Below are 27,666 nucleotides of genomic sequence, written 5' to 3'. Positions count from 1 at the left end.
TGGGGTGACAGGCTGGGAGGAGGTCAGGATGGTGCTGGAAGCGGAGATGGGGAGATCCGAGCGTACCAACTTTGCTTTCGCTTTCTCTTCTCCCCTTCCTTGCTTTATCTTCTTCTCCCCCTCCTTGCTCTATCCTTCTTATCCCTTCTCCCTGTGTGTACCTCCCCCATGCCCCCTTCCCGTGGGATCCCAAACGCATATCCCTTGCCCCACCTATCCCTGGAGCCGGTGGGACACGGACAGGCTCCCCATGGAGCCCACAGGTTCCCCTCACCTCAGCCCTGCCCTATGTGCTCCTGGGGTTCTCCAACCAGTCCTGGCCTCGGTGCTTATGGAGCCCGGGATGATCCCAGTCCAAGCTGCACTGGGAACGTCCCCCTGTCCTGGCCACTTTGGACCACCTTTCTCTTACTCTTGCAGGGAAAAGCATGATAAAACTGCAGCAAAACACACAGGTGGAATGAGCAGGGCTGGGACTGGGTGGATGTTCCTGTGAGATGGGAAACTGAAAATGTTGATGCTTTTCTTTCCATTTCGCAGAAAGTTGTAAAATCCCAGAATTCGCCATTGAACAGTGACAAGGGATGAGGTGCGGGGAGGACGATACACAGAATCACAGAATCATTTAGGTTGGAAAAGACCTTGAAGATCATCAAGTCCAACCGTTAACCCAGCGCTGCCAAGCCCACCACTAACCCATGTCCCTCAGCACCACATCTCCCCGGCTTTTAAATCCCCCCAGGGATGGGGACTCAGCCCCTGCCCCGGGCAGCCTGGGCCAGGGCCTGACAGCCCTTTGGGGGAAGGAGTTTTCCCTAATATCCAACCTAACCCTGCCCTGGCGCAGCTTGAGGCCGTTCCCTCTCGTCCCATCGCTTGTTCCTGGGGAGAAGAGACCGACCCCCCCGGCTCCAGCCTCCTTTCAGGCAGTTGCAGAGAGCGATGAGGGCTCCCCTCAGCCTCCTCTTCTCCAGGCTGAGCCCCCCCAGCTCCCCCAGCCGCTCCTCCCCAGCCTTGGGCTCCAGCCCCTGCCCCAGCCTCGCTGCCCTGCTCTGGAGACATCGTAGAACCGTTTAGGTGGGAAAAGACCTTTAAGGTCATCGAGTCCCACCGGGAGCCCAGCACTGCCGAGCCTGCCCTGCCGCCGGCCCCCTCAGCAGAGCCCCAGCCGCCTGCAACAGCCCCTGCTCCTTCTCCTTCCCCTGAGAAGGGGTTTATGTTTAACCAAACACCTCCTCCCGGCCCTGCAGGCGTGGGGAGGGGGCTCAGCACCCCCGGGCAGCGCCGGGCTACCCGGGGTTGTCTCCTCAGGGAGAGCCGGCCTCCCTCACCGCCTCCGCAGCGGAGAGGTGCCCGCAGCAGGCTCGGCTCGGCTCGCCCTCCTCTGCGCTTGCGGCGGGGTCCACCCCTACGGCCCCTCCCCAGGTCATTATTTCCCCCCCAAAAAAGTCACTTTTCGGAGCCGGCAGCTGCCGGCAGCAGGCAGCCCGCCCGCCACAGCTCCCCTCAGCGCCCGGCGTCCTCCCGCCCTGCAGGCGGCGCCCTCCCACGGGAGGGGCGCCGTGACGTCACGGCCACGCCGGGTGGGCCGATGCGGCGGCGGGCGGGAGGCGGGCTACGGCGGCCGGCGGGGGCCAGGCCGGGCGCGCAGCGGAGCGGAGCGGAGCGGAGCGGCGGGACCGCGACCGGACACTCGCGGCCGGGAGCGGGAACAGGCGGCCGCCATGGAGTACGTGACCGCCGAGCAGCTGGCCGGATTCAGCAAGTACAAGGTAGCGGCGCGCCCGGCGGGGTTAGGGGGCCTGGCGCCGTGAGGTGTCTGAGGGGGCCGCCGTGCCGGGGCGGGGCGGGAGGCCGCGGAGGACGCCCTTTGGAAGGGAGATGCGGGGGGGGCCCGGTGCCGTGGCCGGGGGAGGCGGGGGCTGCCGTGGGTCCCGGTGCCGTGGGGCGGGGGAGCCGCGGGGCCCGGTTCCCGGTGCCGCGGGGCGGGGGCCACGCAGTGGAAGGGTGGTTGGGGTGCGGTGGGCGCTCGGCTCCGTGCAGGGTCCTGTCCGTCCGTCCCCCCCCCGCCACCCCACGCCCAGTTCCCCGGGTGGGACGCGCCGTGGGCAGTGCAGCGGGGGCCGGTGCAATGCAGCGTAATAAAATGCCTTTTTTTTTCCTTTTTTCTCCCCCCTCCCCCCCCAGCTGTTTCATGGTGGGGGGTGATGGGTGCAGGGAGGACCAGCGTGGTGAATTCATGACCGCGTGAGTCGCGGGACCCCCGCCTTGCGGGAGGGGAGAGGGGGACCCTCCTGTGCCCCGCAGTGAGTCAAGGGGGTCCGCCTGCAAACTGGGCACCCCCAGCCCCTGTCCCAGCGGGGACGAGGACGTGATGTGCGATGCTGCCGCGTACAACGTCGGTGCGAGGGTGTTGGTGCGGTGGGTTGGCACCCCCAGGCTGTTTGTCCCCCCCAGGGAAGGACAGACTGCCTGCCGTACCGTGGGGTCCGGTGTGGGGACAGTGGAGCGTGGGGCGGTGGCAGCGTGCTCACACGCCGGCCGTGCTCCTGGGGTGGGGACACACCTTCACGTCCTGCAGTACAGCAGGGTACAACGTTACCGAGTGGGGTGTGATCACGTTTGATGTGTGTACCCCCCCCAGGAGTGGGGGGCATTGCCGGGCGCCGTGTGGGTGTGATTGGGAGTGGCACTGTGGCAGCTTGCCTGTCCCCCCCACCCCTTCCTGGGGCAGCGATGTGGTCGAGAGAGGCAGCTGTGGCACGTCACCGCATGCAGCGAGGTCAGCGCCTTGCCGGGTTGGGCTGTGGTTGCCCCTGCCCGTGAAAGGGCCACGCCGGAGGGAGCTCTGGGTCTGCATCGCGGTGGGAGCGCGGCCAGCCCAGGGACTCCCCCCACATTTAGCTCAGGACCACGTTGCTCCTGCCCTGTGGCTGCTCCCTGCGTGGTCAGACCCACAGAAACGTGCCAGCGATCGTCTGCATCTCCTCGCGCGAGCGTGGCAGTCCGTGTCTTGTTCAAGGCACTGGCAACCTTTGAAGGAAGCCGCTGTAAGTGCTAACAGGCTCTGCTGTGGCAGTTTAAATCTCTAGGACCTGGTTTTGGGCCAAAGCATGCAGCATCCTTAACACAGGGGAACACTGGGTTGTGTGTTTATGTGGAGGGGAGGGTGTTTGCCATATTTTTTTCTTCTCCCACACCAGCAGTGAAGCTAAAAGGGTTCTCCTCACCTTCACCTTTGCTTTGCTCTTGTTCTAGGATCCATCACATTGGGCCACGTTGCAGTTGTCCTTCTGGGGTGGTTCATGGGGTGTCATTTAAGTGTGCAGGACAGTTAGGACAAGTCTGTTTTGGTCCCCGCTATAAAAAAAAGATGTGGACAGGCTGGAGAGGGTCCAGAGAAGGGCCACAAAGATGATCCAAGGACTGGGAAGCCTGCCGTATGAGGAAAGGCTGAGAGAACTGGGCTTGTTCAGCCCTGTGAAAATGAGGCTTAGGGGAGACCTTATCACCATGTTCCAGTATTTAAAGGGTGGCTACAAAGACGACAGAGACTCCCTTTTTACAAGGAGTCACATGGAAGAGGCGAGGGTTAATGGGTCAAATTTACTTCTGGGACGATTCGGATTGGACACAAGGAGAAAACTTTTCCCAATGAGAACAATCAGCTGTCGGGATAATCTCCCCAGGGAAGTGGTGAATTCCCCAACATTGAAGACTTTTAAGATTCAGCTGGACGGGGTGCTGGGCCATCTTGTCTAGACCATGCTTTTGCCAAGAAAGGTTGGCGCAGATGATCCTTGAGGTCCCTTCCAACCTGGGATTCTGTCATTCTGTGATGCGTTCGGGGAGTGAAGCCGGTGACCTGCTGTCTCGTGTAGCTGGGCGAGGCTGTCTGTGTGGGTCTGATCTCTTCCCGGGGCGCTCTGTGGGGGCAGGAGCGGTCAGGGCTTGCTCACGCTTTCCTTTTGCACGCTCAGAGCTGATGAGCTGCAGATAAATGGCCTTGGTAGAGCGAGTTTTACCAATGTGATGGGTTGCGTGATGTGTCCTGTGAAAGACTGTATAGGGATTCATCAGTAAACTTTAAGTGTGTATAGAAAGGCAGTGAAAGATAGCGGTTTTGTGTGGATGCTGGAAAAAGGTAAGCAAAATGCGCTTGGCTTTGAGCCAGGCCTCCCGAAGTGACTAATTTTGCTCCTGCAAAGACAGTGCTTTTGCTTGAAGAGGTGAGACTGTCGTGTGTTCAGCCTGTTTCCAGTAGTGCCTGGGGGGATTTGTGGTGTTGCTGCCTTCCCTCCCAGTACCTGTGCAGTTGTGAGGGGGTCTCCACGCTCTACAGGTGGTGCTGGCAGTTGAACGTGGGAGGGTCCGGACAACTGCAGCAACCTTCTCGTTTGTGTAGCGGGCACCAAAACCTGCTCCCAGGTCATGGTCTTTCTGGAGACGCCTCCGATGGAAATGCCGTTGCAGTTAAATCTATGAACAGGACCCTGAATGCAGACCAGGGTGAGGAGGAAAGTCCTGTCTGTCGTATAAAGCACAGTGTGGGCAGCATCGGCTGCTTGCCGTCACCAGTTACACACTAGCGTTGTGTCTGCTGGCCTTGGTTTCGGATGGTGGAGGGCTGAAATGTGTAAGCAGGTCTCCGATGGAGGTATCGCTCCCAGCCTGGCACAGCTGAACCAACAGGCAGAGGCCAATAAAGCAGCGTATGCCCTACGGGCAGAAGTGCGGTCCTGCTGGCAGAAGTAGCTTTGCTCAAGAGATTGTGGTTTTACCGAGTCAATAGGGACTTTGATAAGAGTGGGAGGGTTCACAAAGAGCTTTATTTCTGCCCTACCACGATCCTCATCTTTGCGTGCTCCTCGGGGCTGTGCAGCGCCCTCAGTGCGAGCACCAGCAGGTGAAAGCGCTTTGCTGGAGATCGCAATAAACTGTATTGAGAAGAGCAGTCAGTGCTGACACACTGGGTTACCGTAGGGGGTAATGAAGCCCCAGTCGGTCTCTCTGCAGTGCTCCCTTCCTACATGTCTTGTTTGCTTGGGTAGCTTTTTTTTTTTCTTTGCTATTTTAACCTTGAGAAAGCGGCTGATCCAGGCACAAATCTCTGATACTGGGTCGCATTTTCCAGCCTTGCTTTAGGCATTGAGGCTTGTCCTGCTCTTCCTTTTCTTTGCCTTGAAGGTGCAACTCCGGATCCATCACCGCTCTGTTGGTGAAAAGCCGGTTGACCTTCTGGGTACAACTAATTGTTCTTGCCCAGAAAACTTCTGCAGCAGCGTAAACTGTCATCCCAAATGGACATAGCCTTTCAGTACTTAAAGGGGGCTTATAAGAAAGGCGGGGACAGGCTTTTTAGCGGGGCCTGCAGCGACAGGACAAGGGGGAATGGTTTTAAACTGAAAGAGGGGAGATTCAGACTGGACAGAAGGAAGAAATTGTTTGTGCTGAGGGCGGTGAGGCACTGGCCCAGGTTGCCCAGAGCGGTGGGAGATGGCCCATCCCTGGACACACTCAAGGCCAGGTTGGACGGGGCTCTGAGCACCCTGGTCTGGGTGAAGATGTCCCTGCCCATGGCAGGGGTGGGACTGGGTGGCCTTTGGAGGTCCCTTCCATCCCAAAGCATTCTGTGATCCTATGAAGGAAGGAGCAGTGTGGGATGTGTACGGATGGCAATGCAAAATAACGGAAGAATAAGGCAGCTGTTGCTGAGCTGCTTTCTCTGCCTCGTCCCCAAAGTGCAGGGATGTATTGGAAGAGGTCAGTGTGTGGCAGCAGCGCAGCAGGTCATCTGAGAAGGTGGCTCACATTGTGTAATTTGAATATGTACCCAAAGCCAGCGTGGCTGGAAAGCAGCTAGGACAAGTGATTGCTTTTAGGTGGGACCAGCCAAAAAGGTGATGCATGGTCAGAACCAAACCCTCTGCAGGGAGACTCCACCAGTTCCTGCCGCAAATGGCTCTGCACCTTTGACTCTGCCTCAGCCTTTAAGCTGTGCCGGGCAGAACCTCTCCGGCCCGTACGTGATAGATTTGGAGAAAAGCAAGCAGATTCAGGGAGATGTGGAGGAGGCAACATGTGTCCAAGGGAAGGAACGTGTCCACGCTCTCGGAGAGGAGCTAGTGTCCCTGGAGCTGATACGGCAGGAGCAGAAGAGCTTCATGCAAGATGATCCACAGCTTTCTCCAGCCCTGGCTGGTTTACTCCTCCCATTGCTGCCCGGAGCGCATATGGGAAGCGGCGAGTCAGAAGTCCAGATGGTTTTAGCTTTGCAGCGTGCACATTTCTGCTGGCTGGGGGAGAGGTAGGTGTACGCTCCTTCTGTCACAGGCTGGCTCGGTGCCACGGGTGGTAGCGGTGTAGAGGGAACCGTCCTTTATCTGCTCTTGAAGGGACACTGAAGAGCTCCTCTGCCTGAGGAGGCTGTGCAGCAAAAAGTGCAGCGTTATCGCAGCTTTTATTTGTACCTCTAACACTTCTTCAGTAGGAGACTGTGGGATTTGGGTGTAACGTATGTACCTTTGGAGACAATTTAAGTTAAGCTAACCTAAAACGGGAAGGAAGGGTTTCTCTGCTGGAACAAATACATCCTTTGTAGCTAATGCATTACAGCCCTGCCTGGCAGCAGCGTGCCGAGGCTTCCCCCGAGGAGATGCTGTACGCGGCGGTCAGAGAGCCGGACAAATCCTAAGTGTGTCTGCTCCAGCACCTCCTCCGGCTTGTCAGCCTCGTGCAGATGATTGATGCTTACGGCAGGGCGGAGGTCTTGATATCAAAAATAAAGCTCTTGTTTCGAGGCTGTAGAACAGGGTGCATGTGTCAACCTTCCGAAGAAAAGCAAACCAGATGCTCTGCTGTTGTCGAGTATTGAATGTCCCCTGCCAAAACCAGACGCTCTGTTACTGTTAAGTATTGAATGTCCTCTGCCAAGAAAGATGCAGCCAGGCACTGCTGTTTCGGAGCGTAAACCTTGCAGTTGGATGCCAGAGGTCATGATCTGCTCCTTAAAAACCTGTCTTCAAATCGCTTTCTGTCAGGCTTCTGGGCAACCTCCTTCTATAAAATTATGGGGAGGGGGGAAAATGATGGGACCGTCTGGAACATTGACAGAGGTGTCTGCTCCTACTTTGCTTTCTCTAGGAGAAAGACCTACCCCTTTCTTCCCTCCAGACTGCCTCCGAGTCCTGTTTTCACAGAGCAACCCAAACAACTCTCCCTTGTGCAAGTTGTCTCTGCCTTTCCCGAGCGTGGTGCCCAGAGCTGGATGCAGCATGCGGGCTGGAGCCTCGCCAGCGCAGCGGAGAGGGGAAGGATGGCTTTTTGCGTTGCACACAGCACTCGTATTACTTCTGCTCGTGCATCTCGATGAGCTGCACGTCGCTTTCTGCGGCACTGTGACTCTTGTGGCTCGTTTCAGTGGGTCGGGAGACCATGCTTGCAGCTGCAGAAGGCGAGACTGACTGCAAGTGAGGGCAGAGCGCTGTAACTTCACGTGTCCTGTTAGCTACAGATGGCTTTGATGGTTTGTCACTGTCTTTCTGTATTCCAATCACGTGCCCTGCATTTCTTGTAGCCTTTCCTTGCCCAGTGTTGTCTGAGCTGCTTGTGGTTCTGTTTTATTCAGCTCTACCCTGTGGGGTCCTGCACTGTACTGGTGTCTTCTGGTGTGATGGAGTCACCAATGACTATTCCTGGGGCACATCTTACAGCCAGGTGTGTGGTCGCTGTGTGGCTCTTTCATTCAGCTCACGTAGGAGCAGGGGAAGTACTGGAGTGACGTGCGTTGTGTACGAGGCTCTGGCCGTGTGTGTAAGCGGTCTCTCCTCGCGTGTTTTCCTCACCGTGTGAGCTGGGTGGAAGTGCAGGTACGAGTTTCTGCCGTGATGCCGGCTGGACCTTGGGCTTTCCTTGAGGGTATGTGTCATCCTCAGGAGTAATGGTTTGGGGGAAATGCCAGCGAAGGAGGATGTGGGAGTGCCGCTCCTTACGTGTGGCATGGGAGGGACGCGAGAGGGTAGGCAATGGCGTGTGTCATGTTTGGGTCCAAAGGTGGGACAGGCTGGTGTCTCACCCCAGAGGCTTTGGCAGCATGTATGGGTTCAATAAGAGGAAAGTCAATTGGGGCTTGGGAAGTACCTTTTATAGCAAAACTGCTGCACCCTAAAATCCTTCCATTTCTGTGTCCTCGCTTTGGAGCAGGAGCTGGTGATGGCAGCCCATGGGGAGCACACAACCAGCAATGGCATGGGGAGGCCGGCGGCAGCCCGCTCGCCGGTGGCTCTTGTGAAGAGGTTCTTTGTCTCGTTAGCTGCGTGGGCAGTAAAATGAAGTCCTTTTGGTGTCTGCTGCCACAGGCCTGCTGAGCTGAGGCCTGGGAGCAGCCGGCAGCGCTCAAGCACTAAGAAAAAGTGTCCAGACTCGCTGCTCATCCCACCTTCTCTCTGCAGTGACGTGCGCTTTGCTGCAGGTTTGGCCGTCGATCTGCTGTGAGCTGGTTCCGTTCTCCCAGCACGGAGCCCCTCGGCAGGTCCCAGCCTTGCTCTCCTACCGAGGCGTCCCGCGTAGAGCTGCCAGAGCAGCCGCTGCAGCAGCGAAGGAAAGGGAAAGGAGGGCTCTTCTCCAGCTCCTCCTGAGGGAGGAGAAGGCATCTTGTATGGAGCATAGCTGTGTGGTTGAGAGCATGCAAGCCCTGTGGTGGGTTCATACATAGCAGAGATTTTGCACCAGGAGGTGCTGGTCTGTTATCCCAATAAGAAAGGTGCTTGGACTCTGTAAGGTGCCGTTTAGAGCTAGCGCTATAAGGAGAGAATAGTATAGATAATCTTACATCCCTTTAGATGGTGGGAACCCCAGGTGGTGTAGCATCAAATGGGCTTCCGATCCATGCACAGCGTGCTGGGCAGACCCCCGTACATAGAAGATGTTTCCCTCATTTCGATCATTTGAGCAGGAAAACAACTCTGTTCCTCATTTCCAGTGTCAGATGGAAAGGATGTTCATGAGAGCTTCTTGCTGCACTTGTAGATAAAGGGAAGGACATGCAGGTGGCCCAGTCACTGATGCTGAGTGGGAGCTGCCTGCCGGCTCCTCCGCTGCGCCGAGCTGGCTGAGTTTATCCTGCGGCCGAGGGATCTGTGCAGCGCAGCACGGGCCTGGGCACACGCAGGCTGGCTGCGATGTGGGTCACCGACTCCGCGAGGTACGGCGGTCTCCTGGTCAGGGTCACGACAGCAGACTGGGTTTGCAGTAGTGTATCGAGCACGGTTGTCCTGCAGCGTCAGATGAGACCTTAGCTTGGGAGACCTGGTGTACTAAGTGCACCGAAGGGCTGGGCATCTAGCTTAAAGGATTTCTTTTTGTTGTGGGAAGTACTCTCCTCCTGGATGCTCTTCTCCCTTTTCTGCAGCCTTCTTCCAGGTGGGAACCCCACTCTCCTGGGCTGTCACCAGCCCGAGCCAGCACCAGCAGCAGACCTGCCAGGCATTGCAGATCCACGAGTCGTGCACGTATCACGCTTTGGCTGTCGATTGAACAGTTTCTATAGATTCCTTATGCAAACGGCATGAAGCAGGACTGCTGGTCCCACGTGGAGGCTGCTCTTCCCCTCAGCCAACCTCAAGAAATCCTCTTGCCTTCAGACTTCAAGTGCCGTGGAGAGCAGGGCTACAGATGCTGCGCCGCAGGAAGCAGATGGCTGGAAGCTCTCCCTGGCAGGCTTTTAGAGGCTGCTCTGGAAATACGAGCCCTAAAGAGATCTCTGCAGGGTTTGCTCTGCCGAGCAGAGACACCAATGGGTGCCGGTGGCAGTTCAGACCAGTGGAACAACAACAAAACTCGTAGTGGGAGCGGCAGAGAGGAAGGCTTTTTGCTGCTAGCCATGTGGATGTGAGGCTTGAGGCCATGGTGATGAGAAGGCCAGCCTTCCTCACCCCCAGACAAACAGCTTGCCTTCTCCTGCAGGGCCCTTAGCAGGACGAGCGTGAAGGAGGGGAAGCCCTGCTCTTGAATCACTTAACTCCTTCCCCAAGGGCTCTTTTAATTGCTCTGAGAGAGTGTGTCTGTGTCTGCCTTTACACAGGGCGTAGCTTCCCAAGGTGCTGCTCGGCTGTGCTGTGTTGCGGAGGACGCTGTAAGGAAGTCCAGAAGTCCTCCTAGCCTCCATGACTTCTAAGATGAGCAGCTCTAAAAGTTAGAAGTGTTTTTCTTCTTTCTTCCCTGTTCTGCGGTTAAATTCAGGGTTTCGAACCTCTGCCCAGCTAAGTGTGTCCCTTGCAGCTCTCGTGGTCTGAAAACTGCCCAGCTGCTGTGGTTGGAGGAGACAGCAGCAATGCTTATAGGTTAACTGGGAATGACCTGGCTCACGAGCCTTGGCTGAGCTTTTGCTCTGTGCTAAGCAGTGAGATGAGGGTAAGGGATTTATCTTGCTTTCTAGAGACAATTCTGATGTGTCTTGTAAGGTTTTGATGAGCGAGGAGCTAGTTCCACTCCCGGGACCAAGTCTGTGTGTGTTTACATCTCTTCATCAATCCTCAGATCGCTGCCGGCAGCTCGGGGTGCTGTTTGCTGCTGCCGCAGGTCTGGCCTTTGCGTTATGGGGCATTGAAGGTATTGAACCATATTTTGGTGGGGGATTCCCAGACTTTCTGTTTTTAGCCACACAGTGGCAATGATGAAGCCCTTTGTGGTCGGGGACCTACTGCTACTTCAGTCCATAGTGGGGGTTCCTAGGAGGAACTTCAAACCTCTGTGGGTTTTGGTATGAGAATATGAGTCGCCCGGGGACACGCAGCTCGGCTGGACTGGCTGCCAAACAGCCAGCAGGTCCATCAGCGCGACTGTCGGGCCAGGGCTGCCCTTCTCTGGGTGGTTTGGTTGATGCTCATGGGGTGATGCTTGTGCTGCTGCAGACCTCCTCTGGGGAGGGGAGCTCTCTCTGGCTCTGCACTGCTGTTTGTGTGGGCTTTTTACTGCAGTCCTTACCCTTAAAGGAGTGAATTGTGGGCAGCTTGTGTGTGCGGTGGGTGCAGGCAGTAGGTTCCTTGTCCTGTCCTGCAGCGGGAGCCCTCCCAGCTCTTCTCTTGCCGTGCAGGTGAAGGATGCAACCCCTGCTCTGCCCAGCTGCCCGCATCCCTCTGCATCCTTTGCCCTGCCTGAAACAGAAGATTGCTGTCCCCAGCTGGTGTTTGGGGACATCTACTAAAACCAGGTGCCTTTTTTCATGGGTGTGAGTGCAATGGAGGAGTAGGAAGCAGAACTGCTCCTCAGCAGCCTTTTGCTCTTCAGATTCCCTTTGAAAAGAAAGAAGTCTGTTACTTACTCTGCATTTTTGCTTTAGATGTCTGATAGATCTTTGCACACCCCTTCCTCCTTTGCTGTCCTGCTTGGAGTCTGCTGCAATGGTTGTACACATCTCCCGCATGCTCTATAGGGAGCAGGGAGCCAGCCGAGCGCTCCGGCAGTGCTGGGCTCCCCCTGTCCCCGTTGTCCGTGTCAGCACAGAGCCAGTCCCAAAATGAACGACCACAGGGATGTGGAAAGGAAGGAGCAGTTGAGGTGGGTGATGCTGATGAGTATGCTGGTATATTTGGCTGTTTGACCCCTTTCCATGCGCTGGAGGGGCCTCCCTAGCCCTGCTGGAGAGGCAAGGCTGGCGGGTGGCGTGCAGAGGAGAGCCGGGTCGCGGCTCTTGTCTTGAATGCTCGCCCGAGATGTGCAAAGCAGTCACTTAAAGATGGCATAGGCTGCTGGTCAGCCCACCTTGGGCCTCTTCGATTGCACTGAAAGTCTACTGCAATGTTTATTGACGCACGTTGAATCTTGGCTACAATGAACTCCATCATAAAAGTCACTCTCTGCTAATTAGCAGCGAGTATTTGGCTGTTGGGACTGTTTGGAAGAGAACTGGAGTGCATTGTGGAAATTAAAGTATCACTTCCCATCGCTGGCACAGAAAACGGCTGCGTTATTAGGGCTGGTAGAATTGACCTGAGTCGCTGCGCTTCAAGTCTTGCACAAAGCAGGATGTCAGGGCTTAGGAAGCAACGCGGCTTTTTTCTGTTAATTGTGAATTTCCTCTTTGGGGAGAGGCGGGACGAGGGATATAGAGGGGCAGAGGGTTATGTGCTTTGGGGAAAAAAAAAGTTTTATTTGTGCCTTTCACATAGGCTCTGTCGAAACTTGAAGGTAGTCTTCCCCCTCCTTCCCCGCCGTGCATGCTTCATCTGTAATCATCTCCTGATGTGCGTGGGCTTGTGTTTTCCTTTGATAGGTATACTTAAAAGTTCAACTTGATTTCTTTTTCTAGGGATTGTAACGAATTCTCTTTTCTTGCACTGACTCGTGTATTCTCCTGGTTGATGGGTTGGCATCCAACCCAGCTCTGTGCTGCATTCGGCCCAGTTCTGCCATGGCCTCGTCCTCTGGAGAGGAGGCTGGGGCTGCGGTCTTGCCGGCGTCTGCAGCTCCCCGGTGGCTCATGGCCACCTGGAGAGGCCAGTTCACCTTGCTGATCCAGCAAGAAACAGGTTTTGGGGTGGTTTGTGGGACTGAATGCCCTCGGGAGGGCACGGGGTGGGTGTCGAAGTGTGCCTTGGGATGGCGAGCGGCTGCTGCCTCCTCCCCTGCCCCCTTGCCCAGGCTGCGCTGCTTTGCTCACCCTGGTCCCTTCTGTTCTCCTTGGGCACCAGGAGCAGGCTTGCAAAACTAGTCTGCTTCCCCTCTTAGGTGCTTCAGCCCTCTCTTTTGAAGTGCAAACCAGCTCTGGCAACAGCAGGAAAGTCTTTCGGCTGTCGCAGTGTTATTGTAACAGGTTTCCTGTTTGTGCCCTTTTGCTTCTGCCTTTTCTTCCTCCCCCCTCCCCGTTTTTCCTCCCCAGAGTTGCTGCTATGGTCCCTCGATTCCCACTCCAGAGGCTTGTCGCTGCCTGATCCTCCCCTAGCTGCATCCCTGCCTCAGGCCCCTGAAGGTGCATCTTTCCCACTCCTGTGCTCACCATCTGTGCATCCTTTCTGCAGCTGATCACCTCGAACTGTAGCGGAAACGGTGGTGACCCATATTCATGGATATTTAATGCTCCCAAACGGAGAATGCTCCTGGATGCAGTGGAAATTGGCAGGCTGTTTGCTGAAGCCTGCCATCAACATGTTGCTCCATGTTACGTATCCACGGAGAAATGATTTCCCCCTGCCCAGCACGGTGATGGGATGGGGTCGGGACTTGGCAGTAGGGTGGCCGGGCTGGCTGTCCGCTCCATCCCACCCTGGGGTGACCCCGGTGCCGGCACGGAGCTGCAGCCCTCTGGATGAGCTGGCTGGAGCTCAGATAGCCAAGGACTGACTCGAGTGTGGGCTCCCTACCAGGTGGGTGTTCGCAAGGTGACCTCCTGCGGTGACCACAGGTTCCTTCATGAGCCGCTGTGCTGGAGAGTGAGTCCGGCCTGTGGAGTGGCCGGGTCTGGGTTAGGCCGGGTGGAGATGTACCGTGGATCGGCTCTGCCCGGGCCGATTGCTGATGCTTTGCGTCCGAGCGTGTTTGTTTTATCCCTCTGCAGTACCTCTGCTCTGAGGCAGAGCTGTTATCCCGATAAGCATTCCTCTCTCCGCAGCCGATTCCTCCTGCCAGAGCGGGGCTGTGGCTGCACGCTCCCCAGGCACCACACCGGTGGTCCTAAGCGCCTCTTCTGCTCCCCGAGCTGCGGGGAAGAGCGAGCTTCTCCCCGATGCTCATCACCATTGGCTTTGCTGGAGGAGTGGTCCCGCATCCATGTTTGCAGAAGATGAGGGATAATATTGCAGCTGGTGTCAGTGAGAGCTGGGGCTCTGGACGTGAGAGAGTGTCGGCAGGGCAGAAATCTGGTTTTCCCAATGAATTTCCACACCCAGTGGGGCTTGGGGAGCAGGAAGGAGGCTTCCGCTCGGTGCGGTAGTCCCTCTTGGAGGAGGGGGGCTCCAACCTTGGCGGGACCCCTGCATGCTGTGTTTTGAAGCATCTTTAATTGCTAGATGTCTAAAACCTGCATGGTGAAAAACGGGCAGGAGGAGGGAAGCAGTGCTGGCACTGAAGCTGGCGTGGCCGGGCGGTGTCTGCCGGCTGCTCGGGCAGTCCCTCCCCGCCGCGGCGCGGGCGGACGGGACATCCTTCGTGCCGTTTTCTGCCTGCTGAGCTGCTGCTGCTTGTGGTGGGAGCCAAACCCATCGGCTCATGTGGTGATTGGGGGTTTACCACTGCCAGCGTGCTCCGTTCTTATGCCAGCTGAGAAATGACCTTAGAAAAGATAAACAGGGCTCGAGTTAATAAGTACCGTTAAAGCACGATGTGACTTCTCATGCATCAGCGGAGTGTGGGCATAGTGCAAACGTGACTTGTTTGCACTGGCATGGCTCTGCTCAATTACGTTTGCCAGGGATTGTCGAGTTCACTGCCTCCTGGCTTATCTTGAGCCTGATGGGAGCAGGTTCTTAGCCTCATGCCCTCTTCCTACTTAAGGAAATTTATAGCAAATGGCCTTATGGGCTTGCTGGAGCTGCTCTGCCGAGGCTCCCTCTGCTCTGCTGCAGGTGCAAGCAGCGATATGCGGGCTCACGGCTGGCAGCACAGGCTGCTGTGGGCCTTGCTGGAGCACCTGCGAGCAAAATGGGGCATACAAATCCACCTTTGCTTTCTGGCCCCAGCGCTGGTGCCTGTGCCACCAGTGCTGTCCTCTCCCAGCCCACCCCAGATCCGTTCAGGTCCGACACCGGTGCGTGCAGGGCACCCGTGCGACAGCGTTTGGTCAGCGGCTGGCTCCTGGTTACCGGATTACTTAAAAGCAGCATTGTTTTTCTGGACAGGAAGGCTATTAGTAGAATCTGGGCTATAAATCTGTATTTTTTTCCTCCTTGGATGCATAATTGGATCTTCCAGAAATGTCCTGGTTGCATGATTAATGTTGTTTTTAAGCTGTGTGAGCCATTCGTGTCTTTAAATCCCGTAACGCTGCAGTCGGCGCACCGCTGCGCCCGCGACGGCTCCGTGGCAGCTGGGACCGGCTGTTGGGGTGCCCTGCGGCAACCTGCGGGGTGGCTGGGTGGAGCAAGCGATCCCGTGGCCATCCTGGCACGGCCAGGGCGCAGGAGAGGCTGCTGCTGTACCGCGCGCGTGATGAGGTTCTTGCTGAAAAGTTGGCTCTTTTCTTAAGAAGTTTAAAACCGAATCCCAGGGGGACGGCCTGGGCTGGCTGCCTCCTTCCTGCAATTGTAAGGAGAAGCGGTGTCTGCATGCATGGTGCTATTTTAGAGCAGGGCCCGTTACAAATGCCTGTCTGCTTTGAGAAGGAGGCTCTGGGGTGGACGAAATTCCTTCCATGCGCTCGTGTTTGGTTTTTTTTTTCCCCCTCTCTCCCTGAAAATGAGGGAGAAATCAAGAGTCCTAGCTGGTGGTAGTCACAGGCCGTGATAGAAATATGACCTGGAGCAGGATAATAGTCACATGCGTGAGTCGCTAGACCAATGCGCAGAGATCCAAAATGGAAAAGTTGATGCTCATTGGCAGGGAGGATGAGGTGGGTGAATGACGGAGCCGGTGCCGTGCGTGGTGAGCTAAACCACTGCTGTGTTTATAGCCTCTGGAGTGTTTCATCAGAGCAACCGCGGCCGCTGAGTGTGAGACGAGCTTTGGGGGGGGTACGAGCCCCACGCTGCAGCCTGGCGCTCTCGGGGGGGGGGGGGGTGTCAGGCCCCTTCCTCAGCTTCGCTCCAAGGCACAAGCGTGCATGAACAGGCGGATGGAGACAGGTATCCTGAGCCTGTATTCCTCTGGGAACGTCAGTCTCCAAGAACATCGGCCGTGGAGGGCTGACGCAGGAACGAGGAGCCTGGCTAAGGGCTCCCTTCAAGGAGCCACGCTCTTCCCGTGGCGTGGGCTGGAGGGTGAGCAGCCGGAGGAGCGAGCTGCAAGTGAAGCATCTCCGCAGCTTGCTTTGCTTCCAGCTCTGACCACGCAGAGGCCCGGCACCCTGAGGGGGTGGTGAGCCTGCCCGTGTTGCCTGTCCTCGCCCGTCCCTCCTCCTTCACCCGCTGCCAGCGTCCCCAGCAGTGCTGCTGGCTTGCTGTCCCCTGCGGAGCGGAGAGCTCACGTGCCGTGCAGCTCGGGACCCCCTTCTTGCTAGCGCAAGAAGGTAAAGAGGTGGAATGACTGTAGGAAAGAAACCAAGTGACAAAAAGCGGTTGCGGGGAGGCTGGGTATGGCAGGTGCTTGTGAGTTTTGTAGCTGAAGATGCCTGGCGGGTCATTGGTATTCTGGCAGGTGGCTGTCCTGGGCAGGCAGCCTTGTCCTGGCTGCCCGGGAGCGCCGTCCCTTAGGGTGGCAGGCAGGCTGGCGCCAGCCCCACCTCGGTCCCTTTGGTCTCTTGGTGTCCTCTGAGCTGGCAGAGCGCCTACCTGCCTCGCTCAGCAGGCAAAGAAGTGTCCCTCCAGGAGACCGGTTGAAGCTGGGGTGGTTGTATCAGCAAACCTCTGCAAAACAGCTGCCCGCTCCCCTGAGAAACAGGTCGTTCCAGGTCTTTGAGTTCTGCAAGCAAGGTGGGAACACGTGTGACCGTGGGGAAAAGCTGCTTATTGACTATTATCCCCGAACGTGGGGGGAGAGGGGGACGCTTCCCGGGACATGGGCCTGGGAAAACTTCCCCGAGGTACCTTAGAAACACGAGCACAGAAACTCCAGAGCTCTTCCCCTGCCTTGCTTCAAGCATTGCATCTGTTTTCTTGTTCCAGGCTGTTTTGGGGATAAGGAGATTTAATCAGTCTCCAGCTCTCCTCCTCCCGTAACCAGTAGCTCAAATCCTATTATCTCATAAAGCGTTTGGAATTCTGTCCCTTGAAATTGCATTAAGCTGGGATTGAAATTCCTTACGGCTTAAACCTTGCCTCCGCACGGCATGGAGTTCGGGGTTTTGTTGCTGCTTGCTCTGCAGCTCCGATGGGCTTGCTGTTGTGGGGACGTAAGCACTGGGGCTGACCCCCAGCGAGACGGACCGATCCGTCGCGGGGAGGGCAGAGAAGAGCTGGTGGGGGTACAGAAATGCTTGCCAAGGATGGGATTCACCCACTTAGGAAAAAATGCTGTAAGCTCTTAGCCTGCATGCTCAGAGCCAGGCGAGACCTGGTGCCCCTTCCTCCTGCTGGCATCTGTCTTGTGGGGAGGTGCTTTGCCTTTTCCCACCACTTTCTTCCCAGCTTTTGAAACGGACAGGCTGCTTCTGGGGGAAATGGGGTTTCCAGCTGAGGAGAGGAGCACAGAGGGAGGAACAAGCCGTGGGTGCAGAGACGGTGGCTAGGTCAAGGCCGTGGGGCGGCTGGGGACGCGGAGCTGCTCTCTGCTGATGGGTTTCCTTTTACCAGCCGAGCTCCCCTTATCTCAGGGAGTGCAGAGGTTATGTCCGTGGCGGTGCAGGGAGGGGTGGAGGCTTTGGTTGCTTTCCATAACACTGCTTATGAACTTGGGATTCGACCAGCGTGGGGTTGCGATGCTGGGGAGCTGCGGGGGTCTTGTCCCAACCATGGGGACCCGGGGTGGGTGGGCACCAGGAGCTGCCCTGCTTGGCACTGAGCGTGTGAGCCGAGGAATTTCGTAGCCTATGAAATTTTTCTTGGGATTCTTATCAAAGTGTTACTTGGGGAAGAGGACTTTAGACGGGGTAATCTTTGCTAGGAACAGACTGGGAGCTGGAGAGCAGATTACAGCTCGTGGTGCTCTTGACAGCCAAATGATGTCAAATTTTAACTTTCTAACTGGAAACTGTTTCATGGGTTGTCTAGGTCTTTGATTTTTTTTTATTTCCCCCCCGCCAAGTGATCTGAAAGCAGTGGGGTGAGGGGTAAGAGCTCTTCCTCCCCATTTCCCAAGGGCAGCAGCTGCCTCTGCGGAAATCTCAGCTCCTTAATGGAGAGGAGCCCCCCGAGACCCGTCCTGCCTGGGGTACCCACGGGCCTCCTGGTGTTCACCCGCCAGTCCTTCCCCTTGGAAACGTGGACTCCAGCTCGCTGAGCTGGGTGCAGGCAAGGAGCAAGATGCTGATCCTTCACCAGGTCAGCGGGCAACGGCTTCAAACTGCTCTGCCCTAACTGAGCAAGGAAAAATGACATGGGTCCTACCTCCAAACAGTGAAATCTGTTGCCTGTGCTGCTACGATCGCTCTGTTCCCTTTCTGGCCCCAGTCTCTGTCCCCACCTCCTTTGGTGGGGCTGGGAGCTCGGCTGGGAGCCCCACGTCCCAGGGTGCCCACGAGCCAGCCCAGGTCACCTGCGTGGCTGCACCGGGAAGCTGGTGCCTCTGCACGGCTCTTTAGTGCCAGATGACCCTCTGTACCTGAAACTGTGACGGGATGTGCAGGATTCGGAGATACTTGTGTGGTGGTATGGTGGAGTACGTGGTGTTTTGGAGTATCTGCAGGGCAGGGGAGGGGGTAGAAGACCTTGCTCATGAATATCTTCTGTCTTTCTGGGAGGAGAAGGTCTCTTCCAAGTGGCTGGAGATGAGTGAGACAGTGATAGCTGCCATCTCGGTGGCTTCGACTGAAGCGTGCTGGTTCTTGTGCAGGACCTCTGGGGTCAGTCACTGGCTGTGCCTGGGTCACTCGGAGCTGTCGGCACAGAAATGTATCCCTTGAAGCCCCCCGTTAGTATCCTGTCCGTCAGAGAACGCTGTCCCGTTTTGGGGACCCCACCAAGGGGGCTCATCGCTGTCCTCCTGCAGCCTCTGGCAGAAAGGGTGCCGGAGCGTAAGCGCAAAGGAGCCTAGAGACCGGCCCCAGCTCTCATGGCTGGTGGGGACGTCTCCTCCTACCCTTCTGCATGGTGCCTTTGGGTGCTGAGCCGAGAAGGTCCTGCTCGCCTTGCAGGGCAGGGCTCTACAGGGTTGCTCAAGCAAGAGCACGCCAAGCTGTCCTCGGTGGGTCAGTCCCACGGTGTGGGTGCTTAGGGCTGTGGGACTGTCACTTCTTGTGAGGAGTGCCACCAGACCGTGGTGTGGCCATCGGGGTGCAGGGCTCTGATGGGAGCGTTGGCTGCAAAGGAGATCGCGTGTCCTTGAGTCTCTTCCCACCTTCCAAAAACTGTTGCGGTGGGCACGCGACCCGCTCTTCTCGTGGGGCTGCTCCCTGCGGAGGGGAGGCATCGGGTGCAGGCGTGAGATGGGCACCTGAGAGCCGCCTCTGCAGGTCCGTGGCCAGTGTCGCTGGAGCTGGTGAGTGCTTTGTGGGTTGTTTAGCACCGTCCCTGGTGAGACTCCGTCCTTGACCCAAGTGTTCTTGCCATGCCAAGACTCGGGTAGCAGGTGTCCTCATGGAAAGCTCAATATTCAGGATCTCTGGCTTTTTGGAAGTGTTGGTGGAGCCCTAACTATTGTTTTTTGTTTTTCCCTTGTTCACAGTACAGCGCCGTGGACAGCAACCCCTTGTCTCTGTACGTCATGCATCCCTTCTGGAACACGATAGTGAAGGTGAGACCTTGTCCTGCCCTGAGTGGGACAGCAAAACTCCAGTCACCACAAAGTCTTCTCTGTAAAACTGACAGCTGAAAAGCCCTGCTTCGTTTGTGGTGCAACTAATTACAAAGGGCACTGCCTTCCAGCATGCAGCCTGCCCCGAGCTCGCTGTATCGCAGCCTAAAGCTTCCTGCTGCCCCGTGATATGCCAGATGCGACTAAGCAGTGTTGTCTAACACCCAGACGATTGTAACCAGGTCTCTGCCATGGCCGAGAGCAGCGCGTGGTCCTTATTACATGTTTTAATGAGTTCATATGTTCTTTTGCTGCTTTCCCATAGATCTTCCCTACCTGGCTGGCCCCAAATTTGATAACGTTTTCTGGCTTCCTGCTGCTTGTCTTCAACTTCTTCCTCATGGCATACTTCGACCCTGACTTTTATGCTTCTGGTAAGGCTGCCTGTTCCTGTTTGGATGCGAAGCATCGGAGCGGTGAAATCTGCCACCTCCTCTGCCGCGACTTCTGGTGCTCATTGATAAGGCCTCTTAGTCTGGGCCTTCCCAGAGGCAGGTGGCGGTGCCAGAGGAGGGACAGAGTTGAGGGGTTGAACTCGCAGGGCTTCGTGACGAGGACTTGTCCGAATGCGACACCTTCCGTCCGGCTGCTGGGTGGACGTGAGCCTGGCTGGCAGCATGCGGGCAAGGGAGGAGGAAACAGCCGAAATCTTGGGTAGGAATTGGCTCTGCCTACAGAGCAGACAAGAACCCGGTGCCTAAAATCTAACAGGGTTATGTGGGAAACTCTGCTTCCCTGAAGTCGGCAGGCAGAGCCTTGTTCTTTGCATCCCAGCTAATTGCCCTCTTGCAAAAACATGCCAGTGCCATGTTTAGACTAACAAAGGCAAAATCCTCTTTCTCAGTTTCACCGTTCTGCGTAAGATAAGGATGTGCACAGCTTTCAACTTTTTAACAGTAACCGTAGAATCACAGAATGGTTTGGGTGGGCAGGGACCTCCAAAGGCCACCCAGTCCCACCCCTGCCATGGGCAGGGACATCTTCACCCAGACCAGGGTGCTCAGAGCCCCGTCCAACCTGGCCTTGAACGTGTCCAGGGATGGGCCATCTCCCACCGCTCTGGGCAACCTGGGCCAGGGCCTCACCGCCCTCAGCACAAACAATTTCTTCCTTCTGTCCAGTCTGAATCTCCCCTCTTTCCGTTTAAAACCATTCCCCCTTGTCCTGTCGCCGCAGGCCCCGCTAAAAAGCCTGTCCCCACCTTTCTTGTAGGCCCCCGTTAAGCACGGAGAGGCCGCAATCAGCTCTGCCCGCAGCCTCCTCCTCTCCAGGCTGAACCCCCCCAGCTCTCTCAGCCTTTCTCCCCAGCAGAGCTGCTCCAGCCTCTGACCATTTTGGTGGCCTCCTCTGGCCCCGCTCCAACAGCTCCATGTCCTTCCCGTGCTGAGGACCCCCGAGCTGGAGGCAGGGCTCCAGGGGGGTCTCCCCAGAGCGGAGCAGAGGGGCAGAATCCCCTCCCTCGCCCCGCTGCCCACGCTGCGGGGGATGCAGCCCAGGAGACGCTTGGCTTTCTGGGCCGCCGGCGCACATTGCCGGCTCGTGGCCAGCTTTCCATCCCCCAGCACCCCCAAGTCCTTCTCGGCAGGGCTGCTCTGCATCCCTCCGTCCCCCAGCCTGTGCTGATACCAGGGGTTGCCCCGACCCCGGTGCAGGACCTTGCCCTTGGCCTCGTTGAGCCCATGAGGTTCACACGGGCCCACCTCTCCAGCCTGCCCAGGTCCCTCTGGATGCCATCCCGTCCCTCAGGCGTGTCGACCGCACCCCTCAGCTTGGTGTCACCTGCAAACCTGCTGAGGGTGCACTCGATCCCGCTGTCTGTGTCACTGATGAAGGTATTGAACAGCGCTGGTCCCAGTACGGACCCCTGAGGGACACCACTTGTCACTGGTCTCCATATGGACGAGCTATCGACCACCACCCTCTGGATGCCACCATCCAGCCAATTCGTCATCCACGGAACCGTCCGCCCATCAAATCCATACCTCTCCAATTTAGAGAGAAGGATGTTGTGGGGCACCGTGTCAAAGGCCTTATGGGAGTCCTGATAGATGGCATCCGTAGCTCTTCCCTTGTCCACTGATGCAGTCACTCTGTCACAGCAGGCCACCAGGTTGGTCAGGCAGGACTTGCCCTGGGTGAAGCCGTGCTGGCTGTCCCGAATCACCCCCCTGTCCTCCATGCGCCTTAGCGCAGCTGCTAGGAGGATCTGTGCCCTGATCTCCCCAGGCACAGAGGGGAGGCTGGCAGGTCGGGAGCTCCCAGGGTCCTACCCATGTTCATCTGTTTGTGAATCCAAAGCTTCAGCTGTGCCCCCTTCCTCCCGGGGGTGTCCCAGGGAAAAGATTACTCTGTCACTTATCAATAGCTTCCTCTCTGTATTTTTCGCTCCCTTTGCCCCTGCCAGGTTTGGTTTAGGTTGCTCAGAAGAGTTCATCTAGTTCTTCTAAAACTGGGCCAATCATCAAAACACAGTTAAGTGGGAAAAATACTGGATTGTCTTCATTGGTGGGTAGACAAGTACTGTTTTCAATATGCCAGGCTTTCAAAAGCTCAGGCGGCATCGGTGGCTGTTAGCTAAGATTTGGGCTGTGTTTTGGTCCAAGAGCCACAGGAAGAAAAGCTGGCAGCAGTAGCTCAGGGAAGGAGGCTCAGTGTGAGAATCCCTGGGACATCAGATGTCCAGAAACTTGGGCTCTGCCAAAGGGATGGTGAAGCTCTCATGCTTTGGGACCCTTTTGTACATATATGTTATGCATGTCCTGCTTGGAAAGAGCTTTTTATTTTGCTGGCAAGGCCTCCAGAAGCTTGTGCCTTCCCTCCTCGTTGGATGGTTTTGTAGACATGATGCCTTCCGTTTGCTGCTCGAAAGGCACCGTCGTCCTGCTGTAAGGGAACAGGAGGTGGCATTTCATGGAATCGTCGTTCCCCCAGGAGACCTCCATGTGTCCTCCTGCGAGGCTGCTGCCGAGAAGCCGTGCCTCTTCCTGCTTTTTTTCAAATGGACCTTTGGGCTCCCCGAGTTGCAGACAGCGAAGCTGGCTGTCTGCCGTAACCACGCTGGAGGAGGCGGAGGTGTTACTAAGGAGGAACTCGGTTTCAATTGGCAGAATGCAGGCTGGAGACTGGGAGGGGAATAATCCTCACATGTGTCTGCAGAGGCAGGGTGTTACCACATCTCAAAGAGGCTCTACCAGCAAGTGATTGAGGAGAATCTGATCTGCATGCACTTCTGTGGCACGCATTTGGGCTACAGTTGGGCTACAGTTGCTAGCTGCCCTCCCCAGTTCTTAGATCCCAGGACTTTGGGGGGCTGGGGACAAGAGGGCAAGTATGTCCTAGAAAGCAAAGTCCTCGGTGACCCAGTTTCAACGTGCTGTTGTGGAACGGCTCTGCCATCACGTCCTGGAAAGCTAACGTCTCGGTTTCACTGTTTGAGTTGTGTAGGTGCTTTGTCTTGGTGAGCTGCCGGTCCTCGTTGCCGTGCCTCTTGTGCCAAAATAAACCCACTGAAAGTACATACTGAGCTGTCCTGACCTGGGTCTTTCTGATCTCTGCAGCTCCCGATCACCAGCACGTTCCGAACGGAGTGTGGGTTGTTGTGGGTCTCCTCAACTTCATTGCCTATACGTTAGGTAAGACTTCAGTTAATCGTGGGGGTTTGTGTCTGTCGCCTTATCTGCGAGACCGTTGAGAAATCTTTGGTTCTGGGCTTCTGCCACGCACTAATCCATTGCTGCTTGGGCTGCTGGAGCAGCTCCTGCAAGCTGCTTTGCGAAGTGGATAGACGGAAGTTGTCCCAGAGCAGCTGATGTGAAAGGAGGATGCTGGAACTGACTCGGAGATGAACTGTGAAATTCTGTCTTCAGTCTGCTTTAAATAAATGTAATCTCGTCAGACTTTATTGTATTTTTCAGTCTCAAGTGGAGCAGGGGAGTGGGAAGTGCGCTCCCCGTTAGAGGACGGAGGTAGCGAACGCTGCTGTTCGCTGCCTGCGTGCACTTTGTCAGCTGCAAACCAGCCCGTTGCTTTGTGTGGGGGCGTCCAGCAAAACTCCCCGTTTCTCCTTGTTCTCTTCCCAGATGGCGTTGATGGGAAACAGGCTCGCCGGACCAACTCCAGCACGCCCCTGGGAGAACTCTTTGATCACGGCCTGGACAGCTGGGCATGCGTGTACTTTGTCGTGACGGTCTACTCCACCTTTGGACGGGGCTCCACGGGTGTCAGCGTCTTCGTTCTCTACCTCCTCTTATGGGTGGTCTTGTTTTCATTCATCCTCTCCCACTGGGAGAAGTATAACACAGGGATCCTCTTCCTGCCCTGGGGATATGACATCAGCCAGGTGGTAAGTACACGCCGCAGCCGCTGCTCGGCTTCAGCAGGAGCTCAATAAACCGCTAGCGTGCCTGGGGTGCAGTAGTGCCCACTGAGGTGTGCAAGGGCTGCGTGCAGCTCTGCCACGTGTCCAAAGCCCTGTAAATTCACGCTGAGGGTGGTGAGGCACTGGCCCAGGTTGCCCAGAGCAGTGGGAGATGGCCCATCCCTGGACACATTCAAGGCCAGGTTGGACGGGGCTCTGAGCACCCTGATCTGGTTGGAGATGTCCCTGCCCATGGCAGGGGTGGGACTGGGTGGCCTTTGGAGGTCCCTTCTATCCCAAACCCTTCTGTGATTTAAATCCATCACTGCAACGCGCTCTGGAGGTGGGTGTCTTCAGCCTGTCCCCAGGCATCGTGGAGGAGGAGAGCTTTCCAAGACTGCTTGCATGACTTTGAGCTATAATTGCTTTAATGAGCCGGGGTCATGTGGCACTAGCGTTCATCTGCTCAAAACCATTAAATCCAAGGAGGTTTGTGTGGTGTGGTTTTTATTTTGTTCCGAGTAGCTCTTGTAGATGGTCTCTCCACAAAAACAGGCTTGAAGAATGGATATTGCCTTCTGTTTCCTCCGCCTGGTTTCTGCTGTCCTCAGATGCATGTTTCGGCCGCCTAAATCGTTGCTCTAATTAGTTTCCTGCGTTACCCCAACGTGGGTACGTTCAAGTCTAGAAGTTTGGAGCGCCTTTTGGCGCTAGCAGGATGCGTGCCAAAACGTAGCAGAGTAACTAATTGGCATGTTAATCGGTGTGCCTGGAGCACAGGTTCCTGGGGAGGTGCCCCGGTAACTGGGCAGTCGATGCCGAGGCTGACGGTGGTGGGCCCTTTGGTATGTTGGCATGTCCATCTCTCGTTAAGGACTTCTCTGCAGGAAGCTCTTTCTGAAGCGCCCATCAGAACTGGGAGCAGGCTCTGGATGGCACGATTCACCTGTACTGCCGTCCTCCCTAGCCCGGGTGCCGTCTGCGGCACCGCGCCGCACACAGTGCTCCTTTATTTTCTGGCTCGTCAGATGCTGGGTGGAAAAGCAACGAGTTGGAAGGAGAGTGCAATTAATGCAGCTGCATTAATTGCAATAATCATCTCTGCTAGTAAAAGGAGATCGGAGCTGGTCTCCTCTGACTATACTCCGACCCCTTTCTCCAAAACCATTGCTTAACCCTAATGCTTTCAGATCTCTCTCTGCCTGTTGCAGAAGGGCAGGGGGTGGAGGGCTAAGCTGCCCTGCAGCCTGCTTCACCCAGCTTCAGGCTTACTGTTAAAACTGCAATATCCCTTATTAGCTTTTACCCTGTAATTGCTTCAGCAGAGGGATCAGAAAGAGTCCCTGAACAAACCCTCCGGGGTCACTGCAACTTGTAGTATAAAGTCATTGGACTCGATGGTCTTAAAGGTCTTTTCCAACCTAAGCGATTCCATGATTCTATGAAACCTCTCTCCGTGCTTCACGCATCTTGTGAGTTCAGGCTGTGCGAGGGCATCTTTGCTCGTGCTGCGAGGAGCAGCTCCTGGTCGTACCTTCTCAGCAGCTCAGCTACTGCACTTACTAGACCTGCTCTCATAACATGGGGTGTTTGTGGGTTTTCTTTTATTTTTCTCCTTCCTGCCGGTGGGGAGAAGTGAACATGATGTAGCGTGGAGCGTACTTCTCGAGCTGCCTTTCCCTGAAGCTGCCTGGCACGCGCGTCGCGCTGCCGGGCCGGCTGCTGCCAGACTTGCCGGTCCGGTTGCTCACGCCTGCTTGTCCTGTGCTTTCTTTCAGACCATTTCAATTGTCTACATAGTGACAGCCATTGTGGGAGTTGAGGCCTGGTATGCACCTTTCCTGTTTAATTTCTTATATAGAGACCTATTCACTACAATGATTATTGGTAAGAAACTCCATGTTGAAGCCTGTCTTTTAAACTCCACCTTTTTAACGAAACCCAATGTCTTAATTACATGATAACGCTGTTCTGTTTGCTGTAATGAAAGCTCCTGTAGGCTGTTATTGAAGTGATTAATTGAGGGTGTTCTTGCAGCCTGCCCTTTCCCGGGATTTCGAAGGATTTTTGTCTTCTGCGTAGTTACTTTGGAGAAGTTAACTCCAGGGCTGCTGCAGGAGGGAGGTTACAGCCACAGAGGTGGGGAAAAGCGCTCTGCTGTTTGGGGATCCTGCCCTCCGTCCAACCATCTGAAAATTAAATAATAAGAAGAAAAATATCAAATAAAAGCCCAGCCTTTCTCTCCAGTGGTCAGTCAGAACAAGCCACTGCAAAGGGAAGGGTAACGCAGCGAGGGAGAGCTGCTGTCTTTGCTTAATGAAATTCGGCTTATTCACAAGTTCTTTCTTAGCTTAATTTTTCTTAGACTGTGTCCCTTTCTTTAGGGGTTAATCATAGCTACTTAATTTCAAGTCAGTATGTCTTGAATTGTGTTAAATCTAATGCTTGCACTTTGCTTAATCAGGTGGATATTCTGAGCTTTCCTTTGGCAGTCATATAACTTAACACATGAATAATAAATGCAGTTTTCCGATATGAAAAATAGAGCGTGATGCCTACGTTGGCCGGATTTGTGCGCTTGGATAGGAGCTGGGTTACTAAAAGCAGGAATATTTACAGCTCTGTTAAAATACCTACTGCTCGATCAACATGGAAGGAGTTGTGATAGACTCGCGTGGGTTTGAGCGTAGCTGGTGGTGTTCCCTGTTGAGGTCTAGAATTTCGAAGTTATTTGAACTCTTTGTATCATTTGTCAAGTTAGATGACGAGAACTCTTTTGCAAAATGGGAACTGAAAATGCCTGCTCACACTGGGAGAAATAGCAAATTGGCTTTGTTTTGAAGGCTGAAAACTTGTGCACAGCCATGTCACTTGTGGAGTTTGAACTCACCTCATGTCTCATTAAGGAGAGTATTATAATTAAACATTGTAACTGTTTAAAGCATAATACTGGGCTCATTAATGCAACCTTTAAAAATTGAAATATCTTTAATTTATAGCAGACCTTATCTTGTAATTACAGCTCTTGGACCAGAATAACGAGCACCGACTGTTAAATGTGCCGAGCTATTCTTGGTGCGCCTCTGAGCTATTTTTGATGCGAGCAGCTTAAACCAGAGCACAACCGCCTGCCCGCTGGTGGGGTGCATGTGATGGTCTCCCTCTCTCGCGGGGCAGTAACGCAGCTCTTTCTCTTCCAGCTTGTGCGCTCACTGTGACGCTGCCGATGAGCCTGTATAACTTCTACAAGTAAGTCTCTCCATCCTCAAGTCTCCCTCCCTGCGCTAGCACCTTTGCAAGAGCTACCGAAGCCTCTTATAACTGGATTTCCTTAGTAGTTTTCAGACGACTGTCCTCAGTGTGGCAAAGTGGCTCTGACACACCAGAAGGTCCCAGTTTGCAGGGGGCGCTGGGAGGAGCGGGCTGGCAGCCTGCTCAGCAGGGTCTTGCAGAAGGACCCCCAGTTTTTGTAGGCTTGTCCTGTTTGATGATCCGGAGGAGGGGACCGAGGGCACCCTCAGTCAGTTTGCAGGGGACACCAAGCTGGGCGGGAGCGTTGATCTGCTGGGGGGCAGGGAGGCTCTGCAGAGGGCCCTGGCCAGGCTGGGTCGATGGGCCCAGGCACTGGGTGAGGGTCAGCAAGGCTCAGGGCCGGGTCCTGCACTGGGGGCACAGCAACCCCAGGCACCGCTGCAGGCGTGGGGAGGAGCGGCTGGGAGCTGCCCGGCGGGAAAGGGCCTGGGGGTGCTGGTCGACAGCCGCTGAACATGAGC

At 55.7% G+C, this 27,666-nt stretch overlaps 1 protein-coding gene across 1 annotated transcript in view; it reads left to right on the top strand.

Moving 5' to 3' along the window:
• Positions 1–1,604: 1,604 nt before the first annotated feature.
• SELENOI (selenoprotein I) overlaps positions 1,605–27,666 on the top strand; it is a 36,159-nt gene continuing 10,097 nt past the window's right edge. Inside the window, exons 1-7 of the mRNA XM_087776546.1 lie at positions 1,605–1,772; positions 19,408–19,476; positions 19,802–19,910; positions 23,094–23,168; positions 23,616–23,878; positions 25,672–25,780; positions 27,094–27,142. Of these exons, the coding sequence (XP_087632672.1) occupies positions 1,725–1,772; positions 19,408–19,476; positions 19,802–19,910; positions 23,094–23,168; positions 23,616–23,878; positions 25,672–25,780; positions 27,094–27,142 (722 nt within the window). The 5' untranslated portion in view covers positions 1,605–1,724. The remainder of the gene's footprint in view (positions 1,773–19,407; positions 19,477–19,801; positions 19,911–23,093; positions 23,169–23,615; positions 23,879–25,671; positions 25,781–27,093; positions 27,143–27,666) is intronic.

Source organism: Nipponia nippon, unplaced genomic scaffold (assembly GCF_047370975.1).
Source record: "Nipponia nippon isolate SJK-2023a ecotype South Korea unplaced genomic scaffold, ASM4737097v1 scaffold_4, whole genome shotgun sequence".
Classification (NCBI taxonomy): domain Eukaryota; kingdom Metazoa; phylum Chordata; class Aves; order Pelecaniformes; family Threskiornithidae; genus Nipponia; species Nipponia nippon.
Note: the sequence above shows the minus strand (reverse complement) of the source record. Positions and strands in the feature narration are given on the sequence as shown.